This window comes from Canis lupus, chromosome 5 (assembly GCF_003254725.2).
Source record: "Canis lupus dingo isolate Sandy chromosome 5, ASM325472v2, whole genome shotgun sequence".
Lineage (NCBI taxonomy): Eukaryota > Metazoa > Chordata > Mammalia > Carnivora > Canidae > Canis > Canis lupus.
This window is the reverse complement of record NC_064247.1, coordinates 32,985,236-32,999,485: the sequence shown is the minus strand read 5'-3', so window position 1 is coordinate 32,999,485 and position 14,250 is coordinate 32,985,236. Positions and strand designations below refer to the sequence as shown.

The 14,250-nt window shown below is 54.1% G+C and overlaps 1 protein-coding gene across 1 annotated transcript; it reads right to left on the bottom strand.

The window, feature by feature from the left end:
* Window positions 1–3,866: 3,866 nt before the first annotated feature.
* Window positions 3,867–13,817, bottom strand: ALOX15B (arachidonate 15-lipoxygenase type B). The gene is made up of 14 exons (XM_025428458.3): window positions 13,601–13,817; window positions 13,298–13,520; window positions 13,039–13,120; window positions 10,009–10,131; window positions 9,630–9,733; window positions 7,985–8,157; window positions 7,629–7,775; window positions 7,336–7,539; window positions 6,262–6,348; window positions 5,981–6,150; window positions 5,668–5,789; window positions 5,490–5,590; window positions 5,234–5,404; window positions 3,867–4,827 (listed from the first exon to the last, which is right to left on the bottom strand). Exons 1-14 carry the CDS (start codon window positions 13,745–13,747, stop codon window positions 4,648–4,650), a joined length of 2,034 nt encoding a protein of 677 aa, XP_025284243.1. The 5' UTR covers window positions 13,748–13,817; the 3' UTR covers window positions 3,867–4,647.
* Between the last annotated feature and the right edge of the window lie 433 nt (window positions 13,818–14,250).

Here is a 14,250-nt window from a genome sequence, read left to right as displayed (position 1 = left end):
TTCTGGGTTTCTTCTCTCTCTCAATGGAAAGTCCCCATGCCCTGACTCCTCACCTGGTCCTGCTGTGCAATCTCTTCTCTTCTTCACCCAGCAGGTGGGTTTGCATCTTTCCAGACTTCCTCCCAGGCATTGGTATTTATTAACAAAATCAGATTTTTTTAAACCGTAAAAGGTATCACACCATGCTCATTGTTGTATGACTTGTTTTCCACCTATGTTAATACATCATGGATGTTTTCCCTATGTTGCCGTTTATGGGTTGACCCTATTATGAGCTATGTTATTTTTCCTAGTTGAACATTTTCTTCCTGAGGGACACTTGGCTTTTTAAAAGTACTTTTCCTGTTATACATAATACAGCATAGAACACCATTGCAGGGGTGCCTGGGTGGCTCAGTTGGTTAAGCATCTGACTCTTGGTTTCAGCTCAGGTCATGATCTCAGTGTCATGGGATCATGAGCCCTGAGTCAGGCTCCTCTGCTCAGTGGAAAGTCCACTTGAGATTCTTCTCCCTCCCCCATGGCCCTCCCCTTCAGCCGCTTGCCCTCTGCCCCTCCCCCAACTCATGTGCACTCTCTCTAAAATAAATGTGTAAAATCTTTTTTTTTTTAAAGATTTTATTTATTTATTCAAGACACACACACACACACACACACACACACACACAGAGGCAGGCAGGCATGCAGAGAGGCAGAGACACAGGCAGAGGGAGAAGCAGGCTCCATGCAGGGAGCCCCACGTCGAAATCCACCCCGGGTCTCCAGGATCACACCCTGGGCTGAAGACAGCGCTAAACCGCTGAGCCACCAGGGCACCTGGGTGGCTCAGTGGTTGAGCATCTGCCTTCTGCTCAGGGCATGATCCTGGGGTCCTGGGAATAAATAAATAAAATATTTCAAATAAATAAATAAATAAATAAGAACAGTGTTGTAAACATTTATTTATGCAAATGTGGGAATTTTCAGTAAGACTCCTCTTTATAGGTGGTTTGTTGGGTTAAACTTTTTCTTTTAGATTTTTTAAAAAAGATTTTATTTATTCATGAGACACACAAAGAGAGAGGCAGAGACATATGGGACTTGATCAAAGGGACCACCCCCACCCCCCCACCCCCTCCACCCCCCGGGAGGGGCAGACCGGGTGGTACAGCGGTTTAGCGCCGCCTGCAGCCCAGGGAGTGATCCTGGAGACCCTGGAGCTCCCTGCATGGAGCCTGTTTCTCCCTCTGCCTGTGTCTCTGCCTCTCTCTCTCTCTGCATCTCTATAAATAAAAAAAAAAAATTAAAAAAAAAAAAAAAAGGACCCCGGGATCACCAACTGAACCAAAGGCAGACGTTCAACCACTGAACCATTTAGGTGTCCCTGAATATATTTTCTTAATGATCAGTGAGATTAAATATCTTTTCACAGGTTGGTTAGACATTTAGGTTTATTTTATGGACTGTCTTTTAAGAATGTCCTGTAAAATTTGTGCCCTCTTTTCCGGGGAGTTACTGATTTGTACAAGCTGTTTATATATTTTAGATATTTGCTCCTGTTTGTATATAGTTTTCCCTCTTTGTTATTTGCCTGCAATTTTATGCCTGGCAGCACCCTGGCTCTGCGTTATTTCATTAACCTATTCTGTGCTACTGTCTTAGAGCCTTGCATCTCTGTTTCTACCTCTTTTTCTGCCACCTACCCACACCTTTGTCCCCTTCCTTCTCTGGTGACTCATTCCATCTAGTCTTGGAACACTGGGCAGGGAGTGGCAGGGGTAAGCTGAGCTTCCACTCCACTTTTAGGGCCATGTGCCCTACACTCCCTCATTCCTGAACTGAAAGGCTGGAGTCATTGGGGTGGTAAAGAGGGAGCTGTTCCTCTCTCTTTGGCCGGCAAGCCCAACTGGAATGGGAGTCTCCACAGCATGACTTTGGGACCTGGATGCCCAATGCCTAATTGTCCATGAGGAAGTCGCCATCCTAAGTCAAGACGACCACCATTCTGAACTAGAGCTCTCCTAGAGTTGAATGTTACCTGTAACAACCTTCTCTTCTTATGGGTTGTCAGCCAAGAGTCCAAGGACTAAGGGTGTGTGTAGTGAGAGACAGAGGAGAGATAGAAACAGAGAGAAAGAGAGTCAGAGGCCTGGGCAGTGGACGTGGTGGTGGCTTCTCCAAGGAGGATTGGAGACTGACTATTTAGATTTCTACTGCTGAGCTGCCTTAGTTTTTCCAGGAGATGTTAGTTGCTCCCAAAAAACATACACTGAAGCAAATACTGGCTTATTGACTGGAGCACGATTGCCTTCCAACTCAGTAGTTAATCCATCTATCTGCCCATCCATCCATCCATCCACACATACATATATTCCTTTTTAAAAATTTTTTATTTATTTATGATAGTCACACATTGAGAGAGGTGGAGACATAGGCAGAGGGAGAAGCAGGCTCCATGCACCAGGAGCCCGATGTGGGATTCGATCCCGGGTCTCCAGGATCGGGCCCTGGGCCAAAGGCAGGCACTAAACCGCTGCGCCACCCAGGGATCCCACATATATTCCTTTTTTAAAAAAGATTTTATTTATTCATGAGAGACAGAGAAAGAGAGGCAGAGACATAAGCAGAGGGATAAGCAGGCTCCCTGCAGGGAGCCCAATGTGGGACTCAATCCCAGGACCCTGAATCATGACCTGAGCCAAAGGCAGGCACTAAACCACTGAGCCACCCAGGTGTCCCCACACATACATACATTCTATCATTCTTCCTTTTATCCACATCAAACAAACCTTTGTTAGATTATCTTTCATGTGTCAGCACAGCACTGAGCACCAGGAATATATACTAAATGAGTCCCAGCTCCTGCCTTCAAGACACTCATGGTCCAGTTGGGGAGACACACAGGTAAATGGAAAGGGCACCCAGAAGGCTTTGAGGAACGATTTGTGTATTAAGTCCTCCATTCAACACCTACTCACTGAGCACCTGCTGTATGCCAGGTGCTGTGGTGGGCAGTTATGAACCCTATCTTCATGAGCTTGAGGTCTAGTGGTAAAGGGGAAGATGGGGGCTCATGTCTTCTGGAACATTCCACTAAGGTAGGCTCATAGGTGAGGGAAAGAGGGGGGAGGCACACCAGCTCTTAACTGCCTTGTGGTGGAAGTGACATATATTGCTTCCTCCATAATCCATTGGCCAGCATTGGTCATATGGCCCCAATCTGAAATATTGAGCACCAACTTTCTGCCATAGCAACTCCTAGTTTTTGCCACTGCAAATTGTCAGACTCTTCTTTGTGGAATTTGCAAATTGAGGCAAATAATTCAAAGACAAAAAAGTGATAGGAGCATGATCATTTTGATGGTGGCATCTGAGGCGGATGTATGGGGTCCTATGCCCAGAGCCCGCTGGGTTTCCAGTCCTTCCTGAGGACCCTGCTTAATGCTTTTTTTAATCCCTTCAGATACTCAGTTTCTCTTCCATTTTTATTGATCTAATCACTTAAGTTATGACGAATTGTTTTCTATTGCTTGAAAACAAGGAGTCTAACAGCTCTATATCTCTGACTCGTTTGTGGCACACAATCTTGACAGAGAAGGGACAGTTCAGGAGCTGCCTGCTGGCACTTTCTGAGGCATTGCTCTATCTTAATGGTTATGTGTGTGCAGTGATTAGAATACATATTGCTTTCTGTCCACATTGTTTTATGGAAGAGATGGAAGTCATTAGGTGAATTCAAGGGGACCCATTTTGGCCTCAATGGACACTTCTTGATTTGGACCGAGAAAAAAGAAAAACAGAATGAAAGAATGTGTATGAAGTGTTGACATTCCACTGCTGAGGGTTGAATCTGGAAGGCAGTATGTGATTAATGGTATGCTATTTTCTTTTCTTTTTTTAAAAACATGTATTTATTTATTTGAATGGGGGAAGGGAGAGAGAGCACAGGCAGGAGGAGGGGCAGAGGCAGAAACAGATTCCCCGCTCAGAAGGGAGCCCGACTTGGGGGCTCAATCGCAGGACCCCAGGATCATGATCTGAGCTGAAGGCAGATGCCCAACTGACTGAGCCACCCAGGTGCCTTTTGTCCAACTTTGGAGCAAGTTTTTAAGAAAGCATATGTGGGCACAGCCTGCGTGTCCCAGAAAGTCGTCCTTCTCCTGCCCTGCTTCTGGTGGCCCCTTCTTTGTGGGTTGTTCATTTTCTAGCTGGGACCATAGGTCACTATCAACCTCTTGGGCGATTTTTCCACCTGCCACCCCTTGTGCTGCTGGGAAGCCTGTAGGAGGTGAGGTGGCCATTAGGTCCACTCAGCTGCGGTCAGTGGGATCAGGGGTAGGATTACATCCCCCTCTCATCGTAATGTAAGGCATAAATGCAAAGCAAAACAAAGTTATAAAACCCTTTAAGGGAACTGTGGGTGTTCAGGCACTTGGAAGCTTGGGTTCTTCAAAAGGTACTGTCTCATGAAAGTCCTGTTCTCTGGGGCCTTTTGTTTCTCTGTTTTGTTTCTGTTGTTGTGTTGTGTGTGTGGGGTGAGTTACAGGTGGCTTGGTTGTCCCAGGTGAGGCATATGGGGCACAGGTTTTCTGGGGGAGTCCTTTGGTCTGGGTGGCCTGGATTGATGGGTCAAAGGGAGGCCTCAGAGCACCTCGTTCTTCAGGGGAGTTAGATGGACACACTGTTTTCAATGAGCGGAGGGTCCAGGTAGGTGTAGGGCAGTGCCAGCTCCTGGTTCCGCTCCCGGATCTCCTTTGAGATCTGGGTCAGGCGGCTCTGGAAGGTCGCGATGCTCTGCTGGGGAGCCTCCTCTGTGAAGTGCTCCTCTGGGTAGGTGCCCAGGGGCCGCTGGGAACCAACCACAAGGCTGAGTGAAGGGGACACTCAACAGGTGTGACTCGCCTTCACCCTCCTGGAAGCAGACCCCACTGAGCCTCATTCGTGCCCCTCCCTCTAGAGATCCCTGCAGGCAGCTCTTGGAGACTAAGCTCAAGTCAGAGTCTTAAAGGGGGCATCCCCACCCCCCAGCACAATCATCTTGAAGCTAGGGTGACTTTGCATCACCTCATTTGATAATTTGACCCTCCTTGCAATATGCCCAATGCTCATGTGTCCCCCTGGGAAAGCTCAGTGAGGTGAAGGGACCCAGGTCCATCAATTGATGGCAGTGTTGGGTCTGGTCCAGAGAAGGGAAACAACAACCCCTTGCACATCCCAGAGCTGGCCCGGCTCGGCCCCCAGCCCCCATACTCACTTGGTCTCCAGGCTCCTTGCTCAGCAACCAGAGGGCCACAATAATGTCACATGTGGCATTGACCGGCGGGAGGGTAGCTAGAAACCCCTCTGGCCTTGTCTGGCCTTTAGAGGTGGGGGGTGGCAGCTGCATGCTGGCGGGCAGGTTGGGCATCCAGACACAGGAGTCAAACTGTAGGCCGAGAAGGCCACGTTGAGTTCTCGAAGCCCACCCCATATCCATCCCGCCACCCTGGCCTGGCACCGAGCCCTCTCACCTGCCCCGCACTGACGGCATAGTGCTTGGCTGAGCAGTTGAATATCACCATGGTGACATACTGCACCAGGGCTTCCCGGGTCTCCAGTGAGAAGGGCATACCTGCGGGAAGAGGGGGGCTGGGCATGTGGTGGCCAAGTCCCCAGGACCAATGCTGCAGGGGCCTGAGGTCCCCATACCTGAGCTCTCCCTGCCCAGGAAGCCCTCGGAGAAGATCTCCCACACCCAGGCCTGGAGTTCACCGTCCTCACACACGGATGCATCACTCGGGTAGTAGATGTTGATTATCTCGGAGACAAAGCTGCAAGGGGCACTGGGTTCAGTCCCGACTTTGGACCCTGACCCTCTCTGAGGAGCAGCGCTGCTCAGTGTCAATGTCCAGCCCTCCTTCTTGCCCCGAGCCTCCCTGGCGGCCCCCCCGACCAACCCCCTGCTTCTCCCCCATCTTCTTACCTCCCCGACCCCCCAGCTCTCTGAGGACGGCCACCTCACCTCTCCACTGCACCCCAGATCTTCAGCCCATCATCCCGGTAGTAGTAGTTTGGGATGTCTTTGACTCCACGGGCCTGGATATCTTCAGGCAGACACAAGACAGAATAGTTTAGCTGCTCCATGTTCCTCTGTATCAGCTCAGAGAAGCCTCCAATGCCAATGCCTGTGGACTGGAAGACAGAACTCCTGGGTGCCCGAGCCCCAGCCCCAGAAGTAGCATTGGCGGGAGAGACAGGGAGTGTCCCACCACCCTCTTTCGGCCTCCCAGAGGCTGAGCTTACCCTGTCCACCACCTGCCCTGGGGCGATGAGCAGCTCACGGGCCAGAGTGTTGATGTGCAAGGTATACCGAGTGTGTGGGATCAACAGCTAGAAGGGTCAGAGAAGACAGAGATGGGTGAGGCCTGAGTCTCCCCAGCCCCAGACCTCCCTGCCTGGAGGCACCAGGTCTTAGAAATCACCCATAGAAAGAGACGACGGGGACAAGAGGGCCAGCTTGGGAGAGGGATTGGGGCTCCAGACCTAGTGCTGGGGGCTGCGCGCCACCAGCACCTTGTACTGGGACCCGGGCCTGGCACCACCTTCCCCTCTCTGGACAAATGAGGGGCTGATCTGGAGGAGCACGACAAGCCCCCAGCTATAGCATTCTATGATTCACCAACACCATGAAAAGCAGGGCCTGTGGAGCAAAATGGAGCCATTCCCCCAGACCACCAAGCCCTAGAAGCTGCAGATTGTCAGAAAGAATCAGCCTGGACCGAAGAGGATAGAGAAAGGCCTGCGTCCGGGACCCAGGACACTGTCTAAGTAAGAATCGGTGAATCCAACATGCTGTGGACTCCGCACGGGGGAATTGCTGCCCTTTGAAGAGGAGAGGCCCCAGGTCCCTGGGGGAAAGGAATTGGGGCCATCTGAAGGCTTAGCAGAGCCAGGGAACCTACAGAACCACTTTATAGACATAGGTCTCCCTCCGAGGGCTCCATCTCCCTACTGCCGTCCACAAGAGACCTGCTGGCCTCTCGGAGCCGTGTGCACACCCTGACATCTGCAAGCCCCAGAGCTCTCATAAGAACTAGGCTTGCGGATGGCTGCTGCCTGCTGGTCTGCTCTGCCCCAAGAAGTCACATGCAGTCTCCTCCCTCACCCCAGTCCCCGTTCACCTCACCCAGGCTCAAGGCCTGTGGGAAAGCAGGTTCCCAGGGTTGGGGTGGGGGGAGCAGTCATACAGGGAGAGGCTGCTGAAGCAGGATGGGGGCCCTGCACCCCAGCCTGGAAGGATAGGGCCGTATGGGGACAGGCCGCAGAGTACCCCGAGGTGCAGGACCACGATCCAGGCCACCCTGCTGAGCCACTGACCTTGAAGAGTGGGTGGCAGTGGGGCAGCTGGCGCAGTGTAGCCATGGTGAAAACCTCTGGCAGCAGGTGCGCATGCAACAGGTGCGTGACAGCCTCATGGACCGAGAATTCGGCATTGCGCACCCATGTCTTGGCCAGCAGCCAGTCCCACTTGTTGTCACTGGGCAGGAAGATGGGGCTGGCGGGTCCTGGAGTTTGGCTGAGCTATAGGAGGAGGGGGTCAGGGAGAGGTGGCCGCGGGTGTCTGCCAACCCCTCGGCCAAACTCCTCCATCCCCCTGCCCTGCTGCTGACCTGGATGGCAAGGGGCAGCAGCGGCCCTCCCCCGGGGCTCTGGTACAGCAGGGTCATCGGGGCTGCGGAGAACTGAGGCTTCCCGTTAATGAGATTGGTGCGGACGCCGCAGAGGATGCCGTGATCCACCAGGAACAGGGAGCCCCTCTGCAGGACAGAGCAGGGGAGCAGGGGCTGCCATCTGGCTTTCTAAGGGAGGCAGGGGTGGGGCGGGGAGAGGACTCAGGGCAGGGAGAGGAGTGTGCCTGGGAGAGGGTGCCCCTGGCACTGGGCAGGTCCTTAGGGCCCTCTCCAGGAGGGGATGGGGAGAGGCACTGGGACGGCAGTGTGCAGAGCCTGGATCCCCAGTCCCTCACCTCCAGCTCGGCCTGCAGACTGGTCCCGGGGCCCAGCACCGGGGCCACCATGTCATCAGTGACGGGGAAGTTCTCTGGGAGGTGGCCACAGCGGCGGATCAGGACAGGGTTGAGGCCATTCAGGAACTGGGAGGCGAAGAAGGTGTCCTCCTGCCAGTGTTCCAACGTGTACTCTGGGGCAAGGGCGGCGGGGGAGGGGGGCCAGGTCACGTCAGCCCGGAAGCCCCATCTGGGAGCTTCAGGGTGGAGTTGCTCCGGGTCCGTCCGGCTCCCTCTGCTTTTCACTCTATACCTTTCTCAGCCTGGGCTTCAGTCACTGCCTTTCACCAAAGCAGCAAGGCCCAGTCCCCTGCCCACCTGTCCTGCCGTCTCCCTGACACCCCAAGCCCAGGATTCAGCAGCCTCAAATGCACCATGTCAGACAGACTGGGCTGCGGCTCTGGCCCCACCTCACTCGTCACCTGGCATCTGAGGACGGGCTCCTCCATCCAGCGGTGGCCACGGCACAGCTGGGGACCCCTTGCATGAGCTCCCTCTCCTCCTCTCCCCCTCGGGTCCCACTAATGCTCCGTCCTGAGGTGCTCTGGCCCCACCTGTCCACTCCGTCTCTGCTGTCACTGCCCTGCTGAGGCCACCATCCCCTACTGACTGAGGCTAGGGCCTTGTAACAGCTCCTCCTGCTGCCAGTCACATCTGCTAACGACCTGCCACCCACAGGGCACATCTGGCCACATCAGCCCTTCGCTGGCAGCCAGCCAAAGCTTCCCACTGCGCCTGGGAAAAGCCGGAATTCCCATCCTGGTCTACACAGCCCTGTACCCCTGGGTCCCATGCACCTCCTCCCCTCTGTCTCTTTCTTCCCTCCCTCTGGTCAAAGCAGAGAGGACTTTCTCCCTACCACCTTACCCCCCGCCCCCCAAAGGCCTCTGGTCCTTCCATCTTCGGGGCCTTCACATTCACTATCTGCCCTTTTTTGGTACTGTCAGACTTTCAGGTCTTGGCACAGAAGTCACCTCCTTGGGAGAGCTTTCTGGGACCGCACCCCCCCCCACCCCGTCACTGCCCAGACTAGGCAGGTCCCCCCTTTCTGTACTCTCGCTGGGGCCATTGAACAGGTTTCATAGGTGAAACTCGGGGCACCTGGGTGGCTCAGTGGTTGAGTGTCTGCCTTTGGCTCAGGGTGTGACCCCAGGGTTCCGGGATCGAGTGCTGCATTGGGCTCCCCGCAGGGAGCTTGCTTCTCCCTCTGCTTGTGTCTCTGCCTCTCTCTCTCTGTGTCTCATGAATAAATAAATAAAATCTTAAAAAAAAAAAGTGAAACTCATTATTTTGATTTTGAGCCTAACATCCACTCACCTGCTTGGCTGTGAGCCCTATAGGGACAAAGACTGTCCACAGCCCCTAACCCAGTGTCTGATGGGCAGCTGCCCCACCAATGTCTGTTGGATTAAGAAGCATGAGAAGGTTAGGAATGCACCCAGTCTACACTCTCTCCTCTATATGTGGAGGAAGTAAGGCTGAGTGAGGGACAGGGGCCTGCCCAGGGTCACGCAGTGAATCAGTGCTTGGTTTTCTGAGGCTCCGGACAATTATGACAGCTGACATCTCAGGGAAGAAGTCAGGAGCCCCAGCCCGGGTTCCTCACCAGCGGCTGGGGTCTTCCGGAAGTTGAACATCCTTTTCATCTCATTCAGACTCTTCCAGGGCCCCTTGCGGTCCAGCAGCCCCTTGAGTTTCAGCTCCGTAATCCTGCCAGAGAATATGAAGGGTGGGGAGGGGGCAAGAGGCCCTGGGAGACCATCCCCTGTCAGCTAGCCTTATCCTTCCTAGGTCCTTGAAGCAGCCCCCAGATCCTGAAGTAGCCACTGTCCCTGAGATAATCATTGTCCTGTGGGAAGGTGGCGGGCAGAGGCTGTGCCCTGGGTAGGGCTGTGTGACCCAGATCCTTGATGGTGCGAGAGGGCAGAAGGCAGGAGTTCTAGGGCATCTGAGGCCCAGGGTCGGGAGGGAGCGGGCATCCTTACGCGGAGCTGACTTTCAGGTAGAAGCAGGAATTCTTCATTACAGAGTATTTGATGTTGAGATCCAGATCTTTCACAGACTTCTCATCCAGGCAGTGAGGCCAGCCCGGGCTGTATGTCTTCCAGCTGGAGAGAGGAGCAGGAAGGTGGTCAACAAGAAGACTCAGGAGCCCACTGACTAGGGCAAGGGCAGAGGGAGGCCCTTGTCACAGCCAGCCACCTTCTGCAAGCAAGAGTATTCTCGAGCTCTGCCTTTGCCAGGCACCTACAAAGCTGAGAGGGGAGCTGCCACGTTCCCACAGTGAGACTTCTCCCCTGAGCATAGGTGACAGGTCCAGGGCTGGGCACCTAACCAGAACGAGGCCAATCAAAGTCTCTTCTGGGGAATCAGAGATTGGGGCTGTTGAAAAAGAGACATCGAGGGGGTGCCTGAGTGGCTCAGTTGGTTAGGCATCTGCTTTTGGCTCAGGTCACGATCCCAGGATCCTGGGATCGAGTCCCCACATTGGGCTCTCTGCTCAGCGTGGAGCCTGCTTCCCCCTCTCCTGCACCCCCTGCTTGTGTTCTCTCTTTGTCAAATAAATAAATAAAATTAAAGAAAAAAAAAAGAGAAAAAGAGACATCGAGTCCAAAATGGAGTCACTTGTGCTAAGCCCACATCCACAAACCAAGATTTAATATCTAACCTATTTGCAAGTTCAGCCTCTCCCAGGAATGTGACCTTTAACATCAGTCAATCTGGAATTATTGGGTCATCACCAGTGAGGTGATCTCCTAACAGATTCCCCACCTTACCCCACAGGAAGGTGACCTTGTCTGAAACTCTCTGCTTTTTGCTGGAAACTTCCTTTTGCTGCCTCCATCTGCCTATAAAAGGCTACTATTTTGTATGGCTCTTCAGAAGTCCTTATTTTATTTTAAAAAATATTTTATTTATTTACTCATGAGAGACACACAGAAAGAGGCAGAGGGAGAAGCAGGCAGAGGAGCCTGCAGGGGTCCCTGCAGGGAGCCCGATGCAGGACTCGATCCCAGGACCCCCAGATCACGCCCTGAGCCAAAGGCAGTTGCTCAACCACTGAGCCACCCAGGCACCCCTTCAGAACTCCTTCTTTTCTGCTTCAGGGGATGCTGCCTAATTTGTGAATCATTGAATAAAGCCAACTTGATCTTCAAATGTACTTGGTTGAAATTTTTTTTTTTTTAAACAGGGCTGAGCCAATGAGGGTCTCAGTCTGGATTTCTAGACTACCACATGTAAACATAAGGTTTGTTAGTGATGGCCACTTTCCACTATGAGGACTGGGATCCAAAGAAAGCTGTTCTACAGAGAGAGAGAGAGAGAGAGAGAGAGAGAGAGAAACATGAAGCAAGAGAGAGAAGCATCTAGGCCCCCAGAGACAGAATCAGCTTGGTTTCTGGCCTGTGAGATCTGGCTATGCTTCCAGTACTTCTGAGAGCCCCCCTCCGGTCTGCTTGAGGATCTATTTTCTCCTTACAACCCAAGATCCCTGACTTACACAGATGCATCTCAAAGACTGAGGCTGTCTTGAAGCAGGGAGTTCAGAAGGCTTCAGTAGCCTTCGGCAGGCATCCCGGCAGGCATCCCACGGAGAGACACTTTGACTTCCATAGCTTGGGGGAACCTGGAAATTTGCTCTGCCCAAGGCCTAAGGCATCTTTCTCAAGCAAGCAATACAGCCTGAAGACTTTCAGTTCAGTGGTAGAAATCAAGTCCCTGCAAAGCTGAGCCCCGCCCCTCTGCTCCCCACCCCTGGTGACTTCTCTTATTCATTCAGTCATTGCCTTCAGTCATTGCCTTTGGGTTTGAACTTTCAACTTTAAAGAACAAGTTGCAGCTACAGTACCTTGTCCTAGGTGGTGGCCCAACCTGGCTTCTCAAATGTGAAGGTACAAACCCATTCACCCAGAGATTTTGGGAAAATGCAGGTTCTGGTTTAGCAGGTGTGGAGTGGGTGGGCCTAACACAGATCAGATTGGTAATCTTAGCTTCTTTTGCAGAAGGAAATAAGGATTTAAAAAGTTAAATGATGCCTCCTTTCGGCAGGGCCTAGTCTAGCTCTAGGTCTCTGAACCCTTGGGTCTTTTTTTTTTTTTTTTTTTAAAGATCTTATTCATTTATTTGAGAGAGAGGCAGAGATAGAACCAGCAGAGTGAGGGGCAAAGGGAGAAGCAGAAGCCCTGATGATCCCCAGGATCATGACCTGAGCCAAAGGCAGACAGAGCTTAACCGACTGAGCTACCCAGACGCCCCAGGTCTTCGTTTTGATAGGAAAGGAAGAAAGGCCACATTACAGACATATCTGTTCTCTCGCAGATATGGTGCTAGGGCGGGCTGTTTGGGTGTAGTGGTTTCTTTGGGGACAGAATTCACAACACACGTGCAATCATGAGGAACCAAATGAGCCAGCGGCTACTGGACCCTCCCCCCCCAGAGACCTGGAGCTAAAGGCTTCAGGCAGTGGCCGAGTGGACCAGACCACAACCTTTTGAAAACCTGCACTTGAGCACAGGTGGTCCCTGGCCCCCTGCCTCTCAGGAGCCTTCCCCCCAAGCCCCAACTCCCCTGCAGCCACCCTGCACCACCAGGGCAGCCTCTAAGGAGCTGAGCCTAGAGCAGAGAAGCGCCCTCCTCCCACCTGCCCTGGAGGGTGAGTTTCCTGGGCTTTGGCGTGGTGGATTTCTGGTTCTGCCCGATTTCCAGGAGGATAAAACGAGCTGATGTAAGATAAAGCCCCAGGCATTCCCAGCACTGGTTTTCACACTCTGGCAGAGTCTTCCCTAAGGCTAAAGCCGTTCTGCTGCCCCCACCCTCAGGATGTGATTCAGTAGGCCTGAGTGTCAGTGAATTTGCATTTCTAACAAGCTCCCGGATACTGTTGTCTTAGAAGAGGGCCACTGGCCGGGACTTGAGTCGGTGTCTCCCAGGGCAGCCCAGGCCAGGCTGCCCACATCCCTATGAGGCCAGCGCCGCCCCCCCCCCCCCCCCCGCCCCAGTGGCCCGCTCCTCACTGGTACGAGTCCTGCCTGGCCTTCAGCTCGTCCTGGCGCTGTTGCTGCAGGATGGGGTGGTCGTCCGCCCAGGGGACTTTGGCTGTGAGAGCACAGGAGAGGGTCAGGCGGGCAGGGACCCCCGCCCCGCCCCCTCCGGCCCCAGATGCTCCGCCCCTCGCCCCGGGTCCTACCAGCATCCCTGCTCCCACACGGGGCTGTCCCCACCGGTCCCTGGGGGCCACACCCGCCGGCCTCTCCTCTCCCGCGACCCGCTCACCGGCCCCTGCGCGCAGCGCCAGGCTTCCCGCGCCCTCCAGCCACTGGTAGCAGGGGAAGCGCAAGGGGGCGCCCTGGGGCGGCGTGAGCTGGAACCAGCGGCAGAACCAGGCGTCACGGGCCACCGGCCCGACCGGGGCGGGCAGCAGCAGGGGCGCCTTGTGCACGCGCAGCAGCAGCAGCGGGCCCACGTCCTGGGGGGACGCCACCTGGAAGTCCTCCACCTGGGGGGGAGAGATTTAGGGTCGGAGGGGGCGGCCCCTGCTCCCTCCTCCGCCTCCACCCCGCGCCGCGGTGCACTCACAGCGCCCGCGCTGAACTCCTTGCCCGGATGGTCCAGGCGCAGGGGGGGCGTCTCTCCCCGGGTCCCCACGAGGCTGACGGCTATTTTGTTCCACGTGCCGGCCCCGATGGCCTCCCCAGTGGACACTGTCACGCTGAACTCGGCCATAGTTCCAGCCCAAGTCTGGCTGTCTCCTGCGGCTGCTGACAGCTTTAAAGCTGGCGGCTCAGCCGGGGACACGCCCTGCCCCGCCCTGCCCGGGTCACCCGCTGCGAGTGCCCTGGAGCCCCGCGAGCGAACGGGGCGGAGCGGAGAGGGGCGGGGCTGGGAGGGAGGGATGCTCAAGCGTGCAGGGTCGAGCAGGATCCGGGGGTCCTGAGGTTTGGGGACTTTTTTTTTTTTAAAGATTTATCTACTTATTCATGAGAGACACACACACACAGAGACACACTGGCAGAGGAAGAAGCAGGCTCCCTGCGGGGAGCCCGACGTGAAACTCGATCCAGATCCTGGGATTAGGCCCTGAGCCAAAGGCAAATGCTCAACCAAGGAGCCACCCAGGCGTCCCGTCTATTAATGTTCTTTACCCAAACTATCTATTCTGCATTATGATCCTTTGTCAGGCCAGGTTTTCCATTTATCATGTAAACTATATGCAAGAACTACACTTC

Coding starts and splice junctions, on each gene's coding strand:
- ALOX15B (XM_025428458.3), bottom strand. CDS start 13,747: ATGGCCGAGTTCAGCGTGACAGTGTCCACTGGGGAGGCCATCGGGGCC. Junction 13,521..13,600: donor AGGAGTTCAGCGCGGGCGCT/GTGAGTGCACCG, acceptor TCTCCCCCCCAG/GTGGAGGACTTCCAGGTGGC. Junction 5,790..5,980: donor ATCTGGGGTGCAGTGGAGAG/GTGAGGTGGCCG, acceptor TGCCCCTTGCAG/CTTTGTCTCCGAGATAATCA.